Source organism: Cibotium barometz, chromosome 6 (genome assembly GCF_041138505.1).
Source record: "Cibotium barometz isolate CiBa-2024 chromosome 6, ASM4113850v1, whole genome shotgun sequence".
NCBI lineage: Eukaryota > Viridiplantae > Streptophyta > Polypodiopsida > Cyatheales > Cibotiaceae > Cibotium > Cibotium barometz.
In genome coordinates, this window is record NC_141051.1 from 32999143 (window position 1) to 33014291 (window position 15149).

The 15149-nt window shown below is 42.5% G+C and overlaps 1 protein-coding gene across 1 annotated transcript in view; it reads left to right on the forward strand.

Annotated features, from left to right (window-relative positions):
- Nucleotides 1-7930: 7930 nt before the first annotated feature.
- LOC147637659 (THO complex subunit 4B-like) overlaps nucleotides 7931-15149 on the forward strand; it is a 31622-nt gene continuing 24403 nt past the window's right edge. Inside the window, exons 1-4 of the mRNA XM_086799486.1 lie at nucleotides 7931-8219; nucleotides 9580-9732; nucleotides 9888-9956; nucleotides 10116-10306. Of these exons, the coding sequence (XP_086655612.1) occupies nucleotides 8022-8219; nucleotides 9580-9732; nucleotides 9888-9956; nucleotides 10116-10306 (611 nt within the window). The 5' untranslated portion in view covers nucleotides 7931-8021. The remainder of the gene's footprint in view (nucleotides 8220-9579; nucleotides 9733-9887; nucleotides 9957-10115; nucleotides 10307-15149) is intronic.

Genomic DNA, 15149 nt, shown 5'->3' on the forward strand with positions numbered 1-15149 from the left:
ACCTTCAAGCCTGCTATCCTAAGTAGCATGGCCACACATTTGGGCTCCTCCCTTGAGGTCTTCACCCATACCCCTGAGAAGAATAAGCACTTGGTGGGGAGTGACTTTGAAGAATATGCAACTTACCCCACCCAACTATCACAAGGGCATCTCTACCTCACTTGATGTTTTAGCATGGTTGTAGGAACGTTTTGAGCATGGTTGTACGAATGCTTTAGTATGGTTATAGGAATGTTTTGAGCCTTGGAGAGATGCAAATCTGGGTTATTTCTTAGGCTTTTACAAGCTTTAGTTGCTTGCTAGCTCTTCTCCCTAGTTAGATTCTCTTCTTGGTTCTCTTCTTGGGGGAGGTTTTCATGCTCTCTCTCTCTCTCTCTCTCTCTCTCTCTCTCTCTCTCTCTCTCTCTCTCTCTCTCTCCCCCCTCTAAAAATAATGTAAAAAAAACTTTTTTCCCTTCTTTTGGGTGATGTAACACCCAATACCACGTAGCGCACGTAATTTTAAAAAAATTCAAGGATTTTTTAATGTTTTTAAAGGTGACATCTGTGTGCCACATGGCACCCTGGGCCTCCTTTATTGCGTGGCACATGTAACCCAAAAAAATCAAGTTTTATTTTGGGTGACGTGGCAACCAATGCCATGTGACACTGAGGGGATTGCATTGCCACGTGGCACTCGTCGGAACCTAATTTCCTAAGTTTTGTTTGGTCATGTGGCACCATGGTCTTGAGTTGCCATGTGGCATATGTAACCCTATATTTATTAATATTATTATTAATACTTTATTTGTGTGTGTGAAAATTTTCTCCAAGGGAGGGGTTATCCCCCATAGGCTCTCTGAAAGTCACATCATTGCCGTAGGATTTGCTGCTGGCACAATTGATTGAGCTTTATCTTTCCAGTCAACAAGCAAGTTGGTGTTACCATGTGGTGCACACAGGTAACTCGACATGTTTTTGGGCTTTCCTTATCTCTCTCAGGGCATTCAGATGCTGGTTGATTCTCTTTTTCAGCTTTTACTTTGACAACGTGTTTTCACTTGCTGCTTTCTCTGCCAAGGTCTAACCCTCCTTGTTGTTTTCTTTGTTCTAGCCATCTTAGGCCTGTCAATCAAACACAGAATCAAATATGACTTTATATAAGAATTTACATCATTTTGGATTTAGACATGCAAGGTAGAACATTATATGTACATACCAAACATGCAAAGTAGAACATTCCTATGTACATGCAATTTAACTGATTAGAGACTGTTGTGGGGCTGATGGGAGGAAAAAGCATTGTACAAGCAATTTAACTGGCTAGAAACAAATGTGGGCTGGTGGGAGGAAGAAGCATTGTACATGCAATTTGACTGGATAGAGAGCGGTGTGGGTAACTTGGTGGGAGGCATAAGCAACAATGGAAAGACGGTGCGATATATGATAATGCATGTTACCAGATCATCCTAGTCACACCGTCTTTCCTGCCACGTTGGTGAGCTACATTTGAATTCCCACCTATAAACAGAGGCAATAGCGTATCAAATACATCCCGTGAGCTCACACCTGTCTCTTTGGTACATGATAACAAAGGCTGTACAGCATCTTCCACAAAAACAACATCTCGACTAATCAAGATACGCTTTGACTACGGATGATACAATCTGTAGCCCTTGCTCTCAGCACTGTAACCAACAAAAATGCATTTGACAGCCTTATCATCCAATTTTCTGCGTTGTTGCATAGGCACTAAAGCATAGGCCAAGCAACCAAAGACACGCAAGTGACCAATAGAAGGCTTCCTGCCATGCCAAGCTTCGTATGGAGTAATAGACTGCAAGGCCTTAGTGGGGCACCTGTTGAGTACATATGCAGCACACATGACAGCCTCAAGCCAAAATGCATGTGGCAAAGCTTGTGTCTTGACCATACATCGTGCCATCTCCATAAGTGACCCATTTTCTATCTCAGCAACACCATTTTGCTGAGGGGTATACAGCACTGTACATTGGTGTTTTATCCCACGACTAGCCAGAAATGCATTATACAGCACTGTACATTGGTGTTTTATCCCACGACTAGCCAGAAATGCATCAAACTCTTTAGACATGTACTCCCCCCCTCGATCAGAACGGAGGGTGCCCACATTACAATTGGATACATTTTCAACCATAAGCAAAAACTGTTTGAAGCACAAAAACACTTCAGACTTTGCCTTCAGTGGATATACCCATGCATGTCTTGAGTAATCATCAATGAAAGTCACGAAGTACAAGTGTTTACCAAATGACGAAGTTTGCATAGGCCCACATACATCACTATGTACAAGTTGTAATTTGCGATTGGCCCGCACAGAACCATCCTTTGGAAAAGCAGAACGCTGCATTTTGCCTAAAATACAGCCTTCACAAACATGTTTCAATGGTGTCTCAAGATCAAATTTCTGCAAACGTAGCAAACTAGCAAAGTTCAGATGACCAAAACGAGCATGCCATAGTTTTGCATCTGAAACTACCTTTTCATCAGAAACTGCATTTGCTGAATCTTCCACACACTTGTCATAAGAATTGAGCCTATACAGCCCACGAAACAAGGTGCCAGATACAATAATCGTATCACCAGAAGTCAAATCATGAACAGTACATCTGTCATCCACAAATTTGACTACTAGTCCAAGTCTAGCAAGCGCAGAGACAGACAATAGATTCTTCTTTATCCCTGGCACATACAAAGCATCTGAAAGTGTGAAAGCGCTGCCATTTGCAGCAGTAAGCATAATTTTACCAATGCCCTTCACTTGGTAAGAAGCATTATTGGCACATGTGACAGTATTCCCATTAAGACAAGTGAACATTTCACGATGCGAGGTAATGTGCTTTGTAGCACCACTGTCAAAATACCATACATGAGAGTCAACAGAAACTGCAAAACATGCATTATTGGCACATGTGACAATATTCCCATTAGGGACAGCCTCAAGACAAGTGAACATTTCACGATGCGAGGTAATGTGCTTTGTAGCACCACTGTCAAAATACCATACATGAGAGTCAACAGAAACTGCAAAACATGCATTATTGGCACATGTGACAGTATTCCCATTAGGGACAGCCTCAAGACAAGTGAACATTTCACGATGCGAGGTAATGTGCTTTGTAGCACCACTGTCAAAATACCATACATGAGAGTCAACAGAAAATGCCAAACATGCATCATGTACAGATGGATTATACTGGCAATACACGCTAAATGCCCATTCTGTATCCTACACAACATTTACAGAATCTGCATTTGTAGAAGCATCCGCTATTATGGCTGCATTTGACTCTTTCTTCTTTGCCTCTTTAGCCTTTAGCTTAGGGCTATTCTTAATGACATGATCATTTGCCTTACAATAGTTGCACTTGATTTTTTTCTTGCCTTACAATATACGCTAAACGCCCATTCTGTATCCTACACAACTTTTACAGAATCTGCATTTGTAGAAGCATCCGCTATTGTGGCTGCATTTGACTCTTTCTTCTTTGCCTCTTTAGCTTAGGGCTATTCTTAATGACATGATCATTTGCCTTACAATAGTGGCACCTGATTTTTTTCTTGCCTTTATTAAGAGCCTTCTCAGACCTATTATTGCTACCTGTGGAAGGAGTAGAAGTTGCAGACCTACTAATAGGAGAAGAAACAGTGGAAGGGGCTACCTTACCACTTCTTCTCTGCTGCTGGGCAGCAATAAATGCCTGATCAATTGCACGCTGCCTAGCCCTGTTTTGCCTGGACTGCGCTTCTTGTTGCAAGAGCTTGTTGACTAAAGTATCATACTTGACGACATCAAGTTTGTCCTCGGTAACAAGTCTCCACGTGGAAGCAAAAGTCTGATATGACTCAAGTAAAGCATCAAGAACAGTCTGCACAAGAGAATGATATGACTCAAGTAAAGCATCAAGAACAATCCGCACAAGAGAATGATCAGGAATAATCTCACCTGCAGAAATCAACTGTTCCTTGAGATCTTTAATCTCAGCAAGAAAAACATTCATGTCATCATCTTCCTGTATAATCTTCGATTCTAGCTCTTTATGCAGATAAGAGATTTTTGCCTCATTACGACCTGCATACAAACCAGCTAGAATATCCCAAGCCTGTTTTGCTGTTTTAGCTGAACGAATATGTAGGGTGATGTTACGTTTGACAGAAAGTGCAATCAAGGCATGAGCCTGCGCATCTTTACCATCCCAACGAGCTTGTTCAGCAGTGGGTAAAACAGCAACAACAGTAGAGCTGCTAGAACCTGCAACATCCTCAACAGATCCTACATCCACAGAACCTGGACGTACATCCATACCCTGCACAATGTTCCACACTCCTTTTGCAACCAAAACATGCTGCATCATGTATACCCAAAGTGGGTAGTTGTTGTCTCCATCCAATTTGCCATCAGCAGACAACATGCGAAATACATCATTGCTGTTATCAGCCATGGCCACTGACTGAAACTGATGTAAAAGCTACCTGTAATGAAGCAAAGACTCAACAGAAAACAACTCGTGCTATGTAACACGGTCCACAATAGAATACGTATGCCTGTTTTGCAGAAAACTGCATTGTCGAAATTTCTGCACAAAATGACGAAAATACCTGTGCAGAACTTGAAATGCAAAAACGGAGCCTGAAACGACCTCAGATGCAATTTTTGAGAATGAAAAGCGCTACGGGCTTATCTGCAGAGTATAGGGACCTGCAAGTGCTCATGAAAGCTCACCTCAATCGGAGAACATGAGTCGAAGGGTGCTGGTGACGTAGCCTTGGGAGCCAATGCTTGCTCTGATACCAATTGTTGGAATTAGGGTTGCAGGAAAGCACACAAGGCTTGGAGAAGAAGAAGCAAGAATGCACACAACACACAAATGTATTAGATTGTGTCAATGTACAAAAGATAAGTTAGCCCTGGAATGTAGGGATATTAGCCTAGGTTTGGAGAGAAGAAATGGTAATTTCTCATATTCAATGATTCAAGTGATTATCCCCAATTATACCATTTTTCTTGAAATGAAGATGAAAATGGATCCACAAGTAAGCTCTAATACCAATCAAAGAAAGCATTATCCTAAGATTAGGTTTAGATTAACCTTGGATTAGCCTAGATAGGGATATTAGCCTAGGTTTAGAGAGAAGAAAGGGTAATTTCTCATATTCAATGATTCAAGTGATTATCCCCAATTATGGCTTATTATACATGACCACCCCTTTCACACTATCATTAATATTGTCCATGGGCATGGTCCATGGGCATGGGGTGCATTATTATATAAGACCACACTGTTATTTACACGTCATCTTTTGGTATTCAAGATATTAACTTGCCACTACTCTAAACAAGCACAATGGAAAGGATGTAGCCTTGAAAGTGTTATTAGAACCCATAAAAGAGGTGCTATAATCACACATTATTTTGCATGTGGTCTTAAAAGCGATTATGTGGAGAAATCTTGCCAAAAGAGGTGTTCAAATGCTTCCAAAGCTCAAGATAATACAATAATTGGTCACCATCACCACTAAATCTATGTAATTTCCCAAACATTGCCAAGAAACTCAAGAAACCCAAGAGAATTCAGGAAAATCAAGAATCTTAAGAGTCTTTCAATTTTTCTTGAAATGAAGATAAAAATGGATCCAAAACTAAGCTCTGATACCAATGAAAGAAAGAAACATCTACCTTATCCTAAGATTAGCTTGTATTAACCTTAGATTAGCCTACATTAGGGAGATTAGCCTAGGTTTAGAGAGAATTTTCATATTCAAGTGATTATCCCGAATTATGGCTTATTTTGGTACATATACATGACCACCCCTTTCATACTATCATTAATATTGTCCATGGGCATGATCCATTGGCCTTGGGCCCATTATTATATAAGACCACACTTTGTTATAGGCCATCTTTTGGTATTCAAGATATTAACTTGCCACTACTCTAAACAAGCACAATGGAAAGGATGTAGCCTTGAACTTGTTATTAGAACCCACAAAAGAGGTGTTCCACATAATCACACATTATTTTGCATATGTTCTTAAAAGTGATGTAGGAAATTGGAAGCATCTCTTTCTCCAATAAACTTGGTGAAATACTTGGATATTCTTGCATATGCCATGTTGTCTTCATTGTCAACATTGTTGTGTTCTTACATATGCCATGTTGTCTTCATTGTCAATGTTATTGTATTCTTGCATATGCCATGGTGTCTTCATTGCCAATGTCGTGGGGTGGATGTAACTCATCATATAATAGTTAAATCACTAAAATTATCGATCCAACTTGCTACAATTGGATGGTGATGTTGCGGCTATTGGCCTGTAGTATTGACAAGCTCATGATGGAAGTCTACTATGCTCGATCCAAATTTGGGCTATCTTGGAAATTGTTGTAGTTAATAGCTTTGTCCCATGATTCTCACTAGATATTCATGTCACGTGATCGTTTGGTTATGTGGCTAGGTTGTATGTGAAGGTATTGACTTTTTCTTTAGCGAGCTTTTTGTTTAAGGGTGGCATGTAATTGCCTCAACCATGTAACAATGAAAAATTTATTGAATGGGTCTTTGGTCCATCACCACTCGCTTTCATGAGAGCATTATTGGTATTTACAATCTTTGGTACACCTCTCATCCCATGTAGGCTGATGTGGGTGGTTAGCCCTAGAGTTCCACTACCTTCTTATGCTTCTGTGTCAGAGTCATCTAGAGTGCTTGAACAATTTATTGCTTGTGGGTTTTTTTGTGTTGTTTAGTTTTTTGGTTGTGTTTTGGGGGTTCTTTACTTACCCCACTTATACATAATTTCCCTTCACTCTTCACCACTACAAAAACACGAAGATATGGTCCATCACATGACTAAACTTTTTATGGTTTGGTATGTAAAACTTCGTTCTTTGCCATGCGACTTTTGTTGTGGTGGTTTGGCATGTGAACTTTTCAACGATTTGACACACATGGATTTTCCCATTTCCCATGGTATGGTTTGGCATGTGATTTTTCTCATGGTTTGGCACATAAATCTTCTTGTGGTTTGACATGTGGACTGTTGCATGAATCTTTCCCCATGACTTGGCATGTGAACTTTCTCGCGGTTTATCTAGACTAGTACAAACAACTATAATTATGGGAGCCTTCCTCACATTAGACAATGGAAATTGTGTCTAAGACTTTCTAACACTCAACTTTTTCATCTAGTCCCTAAGCATATAACTTCTCCTTCATTGCCAAAATAAGTTCGCTTGCCCACCCTCTAGAAAACTACTTTTTCTTCCCATTTCCTTCCTTGTAACCATTAACTTTTCCCATAGTGGCAAAGTTCCTCTACAACCAAAGTTGCTCTTTAGATCCAAGGGCCCCCATCTTGTCAACAAGATGGCTCAACCTACAACCATTCACCTATGTCATGAGTTGTTTTGGGAGCTTTGGCCTATCACATAGTGACAACTCCAAAGTGTCATATCTCATATTAGCTAGCATCTCAAAGACATCCTTCTTTACACACTAGCCCGCATGTCGCTACGCAACAAGGTACACTGTTACGAGGTGAATTCTCAATGCTTTTTAACTTGTGGATTGACTCAAGAGGGCAATACTTGGGTGACATTGCTATGTGATTGGCCACATTGCTCACAAGTGTGGGTGGACGACTCTTCCATTTGCAATCTTGTGCAGAGAAGTCACCGTGCACAACTTGTGATGCTTGCTCTTCTTATGAGCCATGCTTTGACATCGTCCACCCAAACCTACATTCGAGAGTAAATCTAGCACTAATAGAGTTTAACTTCAAGGTTGGTGTATGAACACTTCCATAATTACCATAACAGAGTCTACCTCTGACGTGTCCGGACAAACCAAAGATACAAAAATCATACTAGTATATATTAGTATATTACAATCTGAAACAGACTATAACCTGCAGGCTCCACTGTCACGCTCCTTTCCGGCATTCGGTGCACTCTCGCTCCCTCTGTTGAAGGCTGAGGAAGCACCAGAGCTTTCACAGCGGCTATGACGAGTGCGTTAGACATGGCGCTGGACGATCTGATCAAGAACAACAAGCAGCCCGTGCGAGGGGGCAGGGGCAGAGGCGGAAAAGGAGGAAGCGGTGGAGCTCGCCGAGGTAAGAGTGGCAGCAGTTCAGCCGGCCCCATCCGCAGAAGTACCACGCGATCTGGCTCCCGCCCTTCGCCCTACTCCTTTACAAAGGCAAGCATACCTGACTTTTCTTCTCAAAATTAGGGTTTCCTGCTTCCCTGTTTCCAGCAGATGAAAAACTGCAACTTCTTTTGGCCCTAGGGCATACCCAGGAATTCGTACATCCCCCCCCCCCCTTAGGGCGAAGAGAACCTCATTTGCTTGCTGTAGGGCTGGCGAGAAAACCTCATCGTCTTGACGTAGGGCATGGAGATGAAGACTGTGCCTGGTTGCCCCATGGCATGGCTACGAAAATTGCATATGGGATGGTGATAAAAGAACTGCATCTTTTTGTTTCCCTGGCATGGCCAAGAAAATGGCATCTGCTTGCCCCATGACATGGAGAAGAAAACTGCATCTGGCATGGAGAAGCCCCAGGGCGTGACCAAGGAAGCTGCACCTTCATGCCGTAGGGCATGGTGAGGAAACGGCATCCCCTTATGGAAAGGCTCTCTGCCACAGAGCATGGCGAAGAACACTTCATCTTAACCCTAGGCCATAGTGCAGAGGCAACATCGCCTTATGGCATGGAAACTAGTCTAGGGCATGCAACTTGTTGCCCTTGGCCATGGCGAGGAAATGACATCGCTTTACAGCAAGGACACTACATCTTCTGGATTTAGGCCATGGTGAGGAAACTGTGTTTTTACTTGATGAGGGCACACACCGCACCTGACCTTTCAAGCAGACTAAGAGCATCAAAGTCCGGACATAGTTCTTGACAGTGTCTGCACATGGAATTCTTCATCATGCATTGTGTTTGAATCCTCTGCACTCTTAAATTTTTGTCATCTGGCTTTTCAATGATTGGAGCACTTATGTTGAAGCTCGTGTTTTCATGATACAACCACAAGGGAATCGTTCAACTTTACAAATCACTATAAAACATTGTGCCTAGCAACAACCTTCCATGTTCTTCATGTCATGCTAGATCTCATATTTATCTACATGCCCTGCAGTATTGTGAAACGTACAGAATCTTTTGATTTTGGTGGAAATACATAAAAGTGTCCAAATCATTGTTTCTATTGAAAGATCTGGACTTCTTGATAAATCATGGCAGAATCATCCATTTCCTAGGCCAGGGTGTTTGTTGGGATTTCCCATAATGTGGTTACTCTTCTCAAATCCTGAAGTAATCCTTTATGTCAGAGCTTCTATTACTGCTGATTTCTGTACACATCCATGATGGAATCATTAATAGCTACATGTAGTCACTATCAACCACTGTGTCTACCCGTCAATTACCATAAACGAAGCAATTGCTCGAGTCATTTTTATTCCTTTTATATTCTCTTTAGCTCGGGAACATTCATGGGAAGTTGCAGTTGGGAATTCAGTTTTTTTGTTTACTATTTTGCTGTAAAAGCAGCCTGCTCAGAGAGCACCAGATGGTCCATGGGAGCATGATCTGTTTGAAGAAGGTGCGGGTGCAGCTCCTCTGAGACCAAATACAGGAATTGAAACAGGCACCAAACTTTACATTTCCAACTTGGATTTTGGAGTCTCAAACGAAGACATAAAGGTGTGCCTCCAATCTAAGTTGCGCCATCATTCATTATGCTATGCAAGTTTGGTTGGGCTGCCTCTATTTGTCTTTGATTCACTCTCTTTTGTGTTTTTTTTTTCCTTCTTTTGTGTCCTTTGTTTATTTGAAGTATGTGGTTTCCTTTGAGCCAGGAGCTTTTTTCAGAGATTGGTGACCTGAAACGGAGCACAGTTCATTATGACAGGAGTGGACGCTCAAAGGTGGCATTTCATTTTCTGCATTTCCTTGTATTCTTTTGATTGAGAAATTGTATGGGTTATGGATTTGTGGTTTACATAGGGCTTGTTGTGCCTGAACATCAAACTCAAAAGTTTTGAGTTTAGGCTTTGCGGTAACTCAGGACATGTTTGACTATGCAGGGGACTGCGGAGGTGGTGTATTCGAGAAGAACAGATGCTTTGGCAGCCTCAAAGCGATATAATAATGTGCAACTGGATGGAAAACCAATGAAAATTGAAATAATTGGAACAAATCTGTCTATTCCTGCCACTACAGGCCGAGTTACGAATGGAATTGCTTCAGCTGAGAGAGGAGGGGGTGCAAGGGAGATGTAAGCTTCATTTCTTGTACCTCTGGAGTTTCATAACATTTGAAAAAAACTATTATTTGCTGGCTTCTCTGCAAACATCTCTAAAAAAGGAAAGTTTTTCTTTCTGCCCCTTGGGCAAAGTTTTAACTTTTTAGGAATCTCAGGTGAACATTGTAAACATAAGAAAAGACACCAAATTAGAGAAGGCCTTTCATCTCTTGCTTATTTACAAATTCCTTCACACTTCAAAGATCGAGTTCTTTGTTGTGAAAAGGTGCTGTTTATATGCCATTGAAGGGGAGCGGTGGTTGCCTTGTTGAGGGCTTGTAAGTTGTAGGGGTGTCGGTTTCTGGGGTGGGACCTGGCTAAAAATAAACTCTGTTTTAACCTGAGATTATCTTAGCTGACTAGCCTAAAGGCTTGTCAGTGAAGAGTTTCTCGCTAGCTCTTATAGGGGGAAGGGGGGGCAGGGTTCTAAAAAGCAGTTTGGGCTTGGTTTCAGGCCTAGATGAGCAGTGCACAACAGTCCAGGCAATGTGCAGGCTGTGGTGAGCAGGTACACTGTACAGGGCATCGCAGTATAGGTGCACATACTTCAAGAAACAAGTCAATTTCACGCCTGTTTGATTTTGAGCCACATGCTTTAAAATAAAAAAAGACGCAAAAAATTCTGTTAAAAAAAGTTTTATAGGTTATATTCAGGCATTGCTTTACCTCTGCTAGCCCAAATGGTAGTACCCAAGCCTCCTAAGTTGAGGATCTTGGTTCGAATCTGCAAATGGTAAATTTCAGGAACAAAGTCCTTGCATCAAAAAGGAAATTTTGGTAGGTTTCATACAGTAGGAAACGCATTTTGATGCAAGTATGGCCTTGATGTAGTCATACTCTCTGTGTAACATGCAACTAACAACGGAAGATTTAAAATGAGATTAACGCAAAGATGTTTGATGGATACAATAGACGTGAGAGAGATTTGACCTAATCTACTATGCATTGATATAAATGTAAATTACAACGAATGGAAAAGCAAAACCTAGAATGGGGCACTTTCCTGACGATGATGCAGAGGATGCTTGTACTCACGGTATGTTGGGGAGCCCTTTGATTTCGGCGCCTCCTCGATTGGCAGGGTTTCCGGTTCGCTCTCCTGCGGCATTGATGGCTGCGAAGGGGTTTCCGGTTCCCATGAGCTCAAGACTCGCCCATGAACATGCCCTCTGATGTAACACGGAGATGCATAACTTATTAGATTTTGATGTGTTGGAGTGTTACACTTGAGGTAGTAATACCTAGAATGGGATAGGCAAGTAGAGATTAGCTGAAAAAGTGTTAAAAATAGTTGCAGAGGTGCATGGGGGAAGGGGAAAGGGAGATTGCTTGCTTCTAGGAAACAGGCTCTCGGTCTACTATGAATAGTATAGAGCTGGTTAAGTATCAAGGTTAAAAGATATTTGGCATTCTGCCTGCATAAGAGTGCCTCAGACATGAGGAGGCTCAGATGATTTTTCTGATTGGCCAGTGTGATCCCAAGAGGAGGAAGTCACATGACTAGCATTGAGAAATTTATATTATTCATACAGCAACAAGCTGCACACAGGCTACACACGCAGCAATTATACACAAATATAGAGCAAGGGTGGCCATAGAAGCATGATAACTCTCAAGGACTATGTAGCAAGGGATGCAAAACAGTGTGATGTTCAGCAAGATAGAATGAGACCAATGTTGACACCAACATGGGTCCATGCCCTTCAAACTTACCTGAATAGTAGTACAAGTTCTCCATGGTTGGACTAAAGCTTGGAACATGGAGAACAAAGCGCAAGCCCAACGAGTACAAATAATTGTAGTGTGTTGCTGAAACCGGCCTTCAAAAACTTGACGGGCGGTGAAACAAACACTCGCACACAAAACACTTCATCACCCATGGGAACCTGAAAAAGGAAAACAAACAGGGGACCAAGAATGCTCCTGCAAATAGTACAAGGACACTGATTGGCCCCAAAACGCAGGGGCGCCCCTTGCGGTATTTCTTTACTTGATCAGAAATGAGTACATAGTGCAACTTGTCGAATCCTTTATCAATAGGATCCCTTTTAGCTTTTCACCCAGGACTTTCCAAATAAGAACTCTCGTTACTACAGCAAGGCATTCCATAGGGAAGGCACACCTGTACAACACCTCCCTGCTTGAAAAGGTCTTCTCCATCTCAACCATGGATCTCCACGAACCCTTTACCAAACAGCAGTAGGGCTGTACCAAACCATGTCCTTCCTATAGTCACAGCCTGCATGTAACCTCCAGAAAACTATAACCTATTCACATGAATCCAAAGACATGCTTTCCACATGAAACCAAAGACCTGTATGTATCTGATAAACCATAGACCTGTACCCATAAACCATAGGCCTGTATCCTCGATACCAAAGTCCTGTTTCTTCTCGAAAACCAGCGTCTTGGTCTACTCCATGATGCAAGAAAACCCGCCTGGGTGTCACATACAAGTAACCTGCTCCATGTCCACCAGTACCTGACCAAATTCACTACTGTGTGCCCTTTCTCTGCACCGCTTTCCCACACCTGGCGTCCACCTGACTGTCCAACCGACTGTCCGACTGGCTGACGTTTGCCTGGCTGCCCACCTGTCTGGTTGGTGGTTGTTGGCAGCCTGTTTGGTGTCCTGTTTTGCTGGCAGCAACCCATCTTGTGTCTAGAGCTACTCACAGCCTGCCTGACAGCACCCAGCAGCAACTGTCACCATTTGGCCACCCGAATGGTTCACTCTTGCTTTCACACTATGTACATATTGGATTAGTGTCCATGGCTTATGGAATATGCCTATGCAGGTGATTGACACGTGTCATGCTGTATAGTTGGATATGATATTCCGCTGGGACTTGGCTTTTCGCTGGGACTTGTGCCTTTGTGTACATGCCCGGAAACGCATGGAGGACTTGGCTTTCCGCTGGGACTTGTGCCTTTGTGTACATGCCCGGAAACGCCTGGAGGATTGGCTTTCCACTGGGTCTGGTATTGCGTATACTTGCCTGGAAACGCCTGGTCTTATATGGTTTCATGAACGGAAATTGCTCATGCCAATGCTGCATTGCATAGCATCTTTATGTGCTTGCCTGCAAATGAAATTGCATGCTGTTTTCATGCCTGCATGACCTATGTGTAGTTCCGGGTAAGGGGACGCCCGCTCGTGAACCGTGCGTGTGAAACTGTCTGCTGACATGGTTGTGTGGCATGTGAACAGGTGGTAAGTATTTCCAGATCTAGGCTCAAATAGCCCTTAGGACTTAGCCAATATTTATAAGTGAGTGCGTTCCCATTTCATTAAAGTTTGGGCGCCCAAAAGTCGCTTATAAATTATGACCTCTTCCAAGTTTACTCTCACTGAAGTCCCGAGGCGGACAAGACTCAATGTTCAGGACCTGATCCTCCCCTTTTACTCATAAATGGGCGTCTCCCCATGTCCCTTTACCTGATTGGACCCCAATTCACTTACTTATTAAGAGAAATTCGTGTTTTCTCTTCATGAGGATTTTTGGAGGCTGAAAACTCTGTTCACCATTTCTCTCCATTTCCAAGCTCTCCATAGCCATACCCAACTTGCTAGGGTGTTTTCCAAGCTTCCAAGAGTGTTTCCAAGTGCTAATCACTCTCCTACTCACTCCCAATGACTGAAATTCAGCAAAACAGCTCTCATTTTTGCTGTAATTTTTGGTCTTTTTACTGAAAACCCTAATTTCAGCCTTCCTTTCTCAAGTTGAACCATAGGGGAAGCTTTCCCAAGGTTCCCTTCATCCTCTTGAAGACTTTTGTCGCGAAGGATTGCGGCAAATCGAAGATATCAACACTTCTAAAGCTTCCAACGCGAAGGCTTCCGCTTGCAACAACTTCTATGAAGACGGGTAAGGTAATTGGACAATGTATTGTCATTACTTACTTAGTAGAAGGGCAGGACTCCTTGTTTAGCTGCCCTGTGTAGTATTTCTCTTGTCCTATGTGCTCTTGAAGATGTTGCTACCTTGCTTGGTAGAACATAGAGCCAATGGTAGAGAATATGGGCACTGAAGTCGGGCCGGGCATCAAGGCAGCTCCTTGGTGATCTACATCGACATACCATTGTTTTCTAAATGCTGAATTTCATATGCATTGGCATGGAGGATTTGGCAATGGATGCTCGTGAAACTATGTATTGAATTTCTCCAATAGTAATACAATTTACTCAAAGGAGGGGTCGGCCGTTCCGGCTCATTGTGTGCCTCTTGTCAATTCAGCAATTTACTTCTTGTATTTGAGCAAGTGTCCTTCAAATCTTAGTGTATTTAAGTGTATTGATTAGCATTGTGTTCAACCAAGTTACATTGGTATCAAAGCATACGGTTCTCTTTCACTTCTATCGTGAGAGACGATCACCGTGAACACTAGCTATCTCTACACTTAGAACATTATGGACAGCCATACAATGAATGTTGGAGATGCTAATACAAGAGGCAGGGACAATGAAATGCATGCCTCCAACGCTTTACAGGATGAGCAAACTCATGTGGTGCACAATAGGGAACATGAATATGTGGGACAGCCGTCCCGTGGCAAAGAGAAGATGCAAGAAGAAGAGTCCATAGTCTTGAGGGCTGAACTTTCTCGTATGCAGGCTCTTCTCCATGCACAACAAGAAGAATTGAATCTCTATCGCCGCGAGGATCCATTGGTACATGACCGTTTGAAGGCCAAGAAAGCTGAATCTTACATGGATCATGCAATGGCAATAATTGCTCAAGAGTTGCACATGCAACCGAGGGATGCAGCACGTGCATACGTGGCTCGTACCGAGGATGCCTATGTAGAAAAGGCA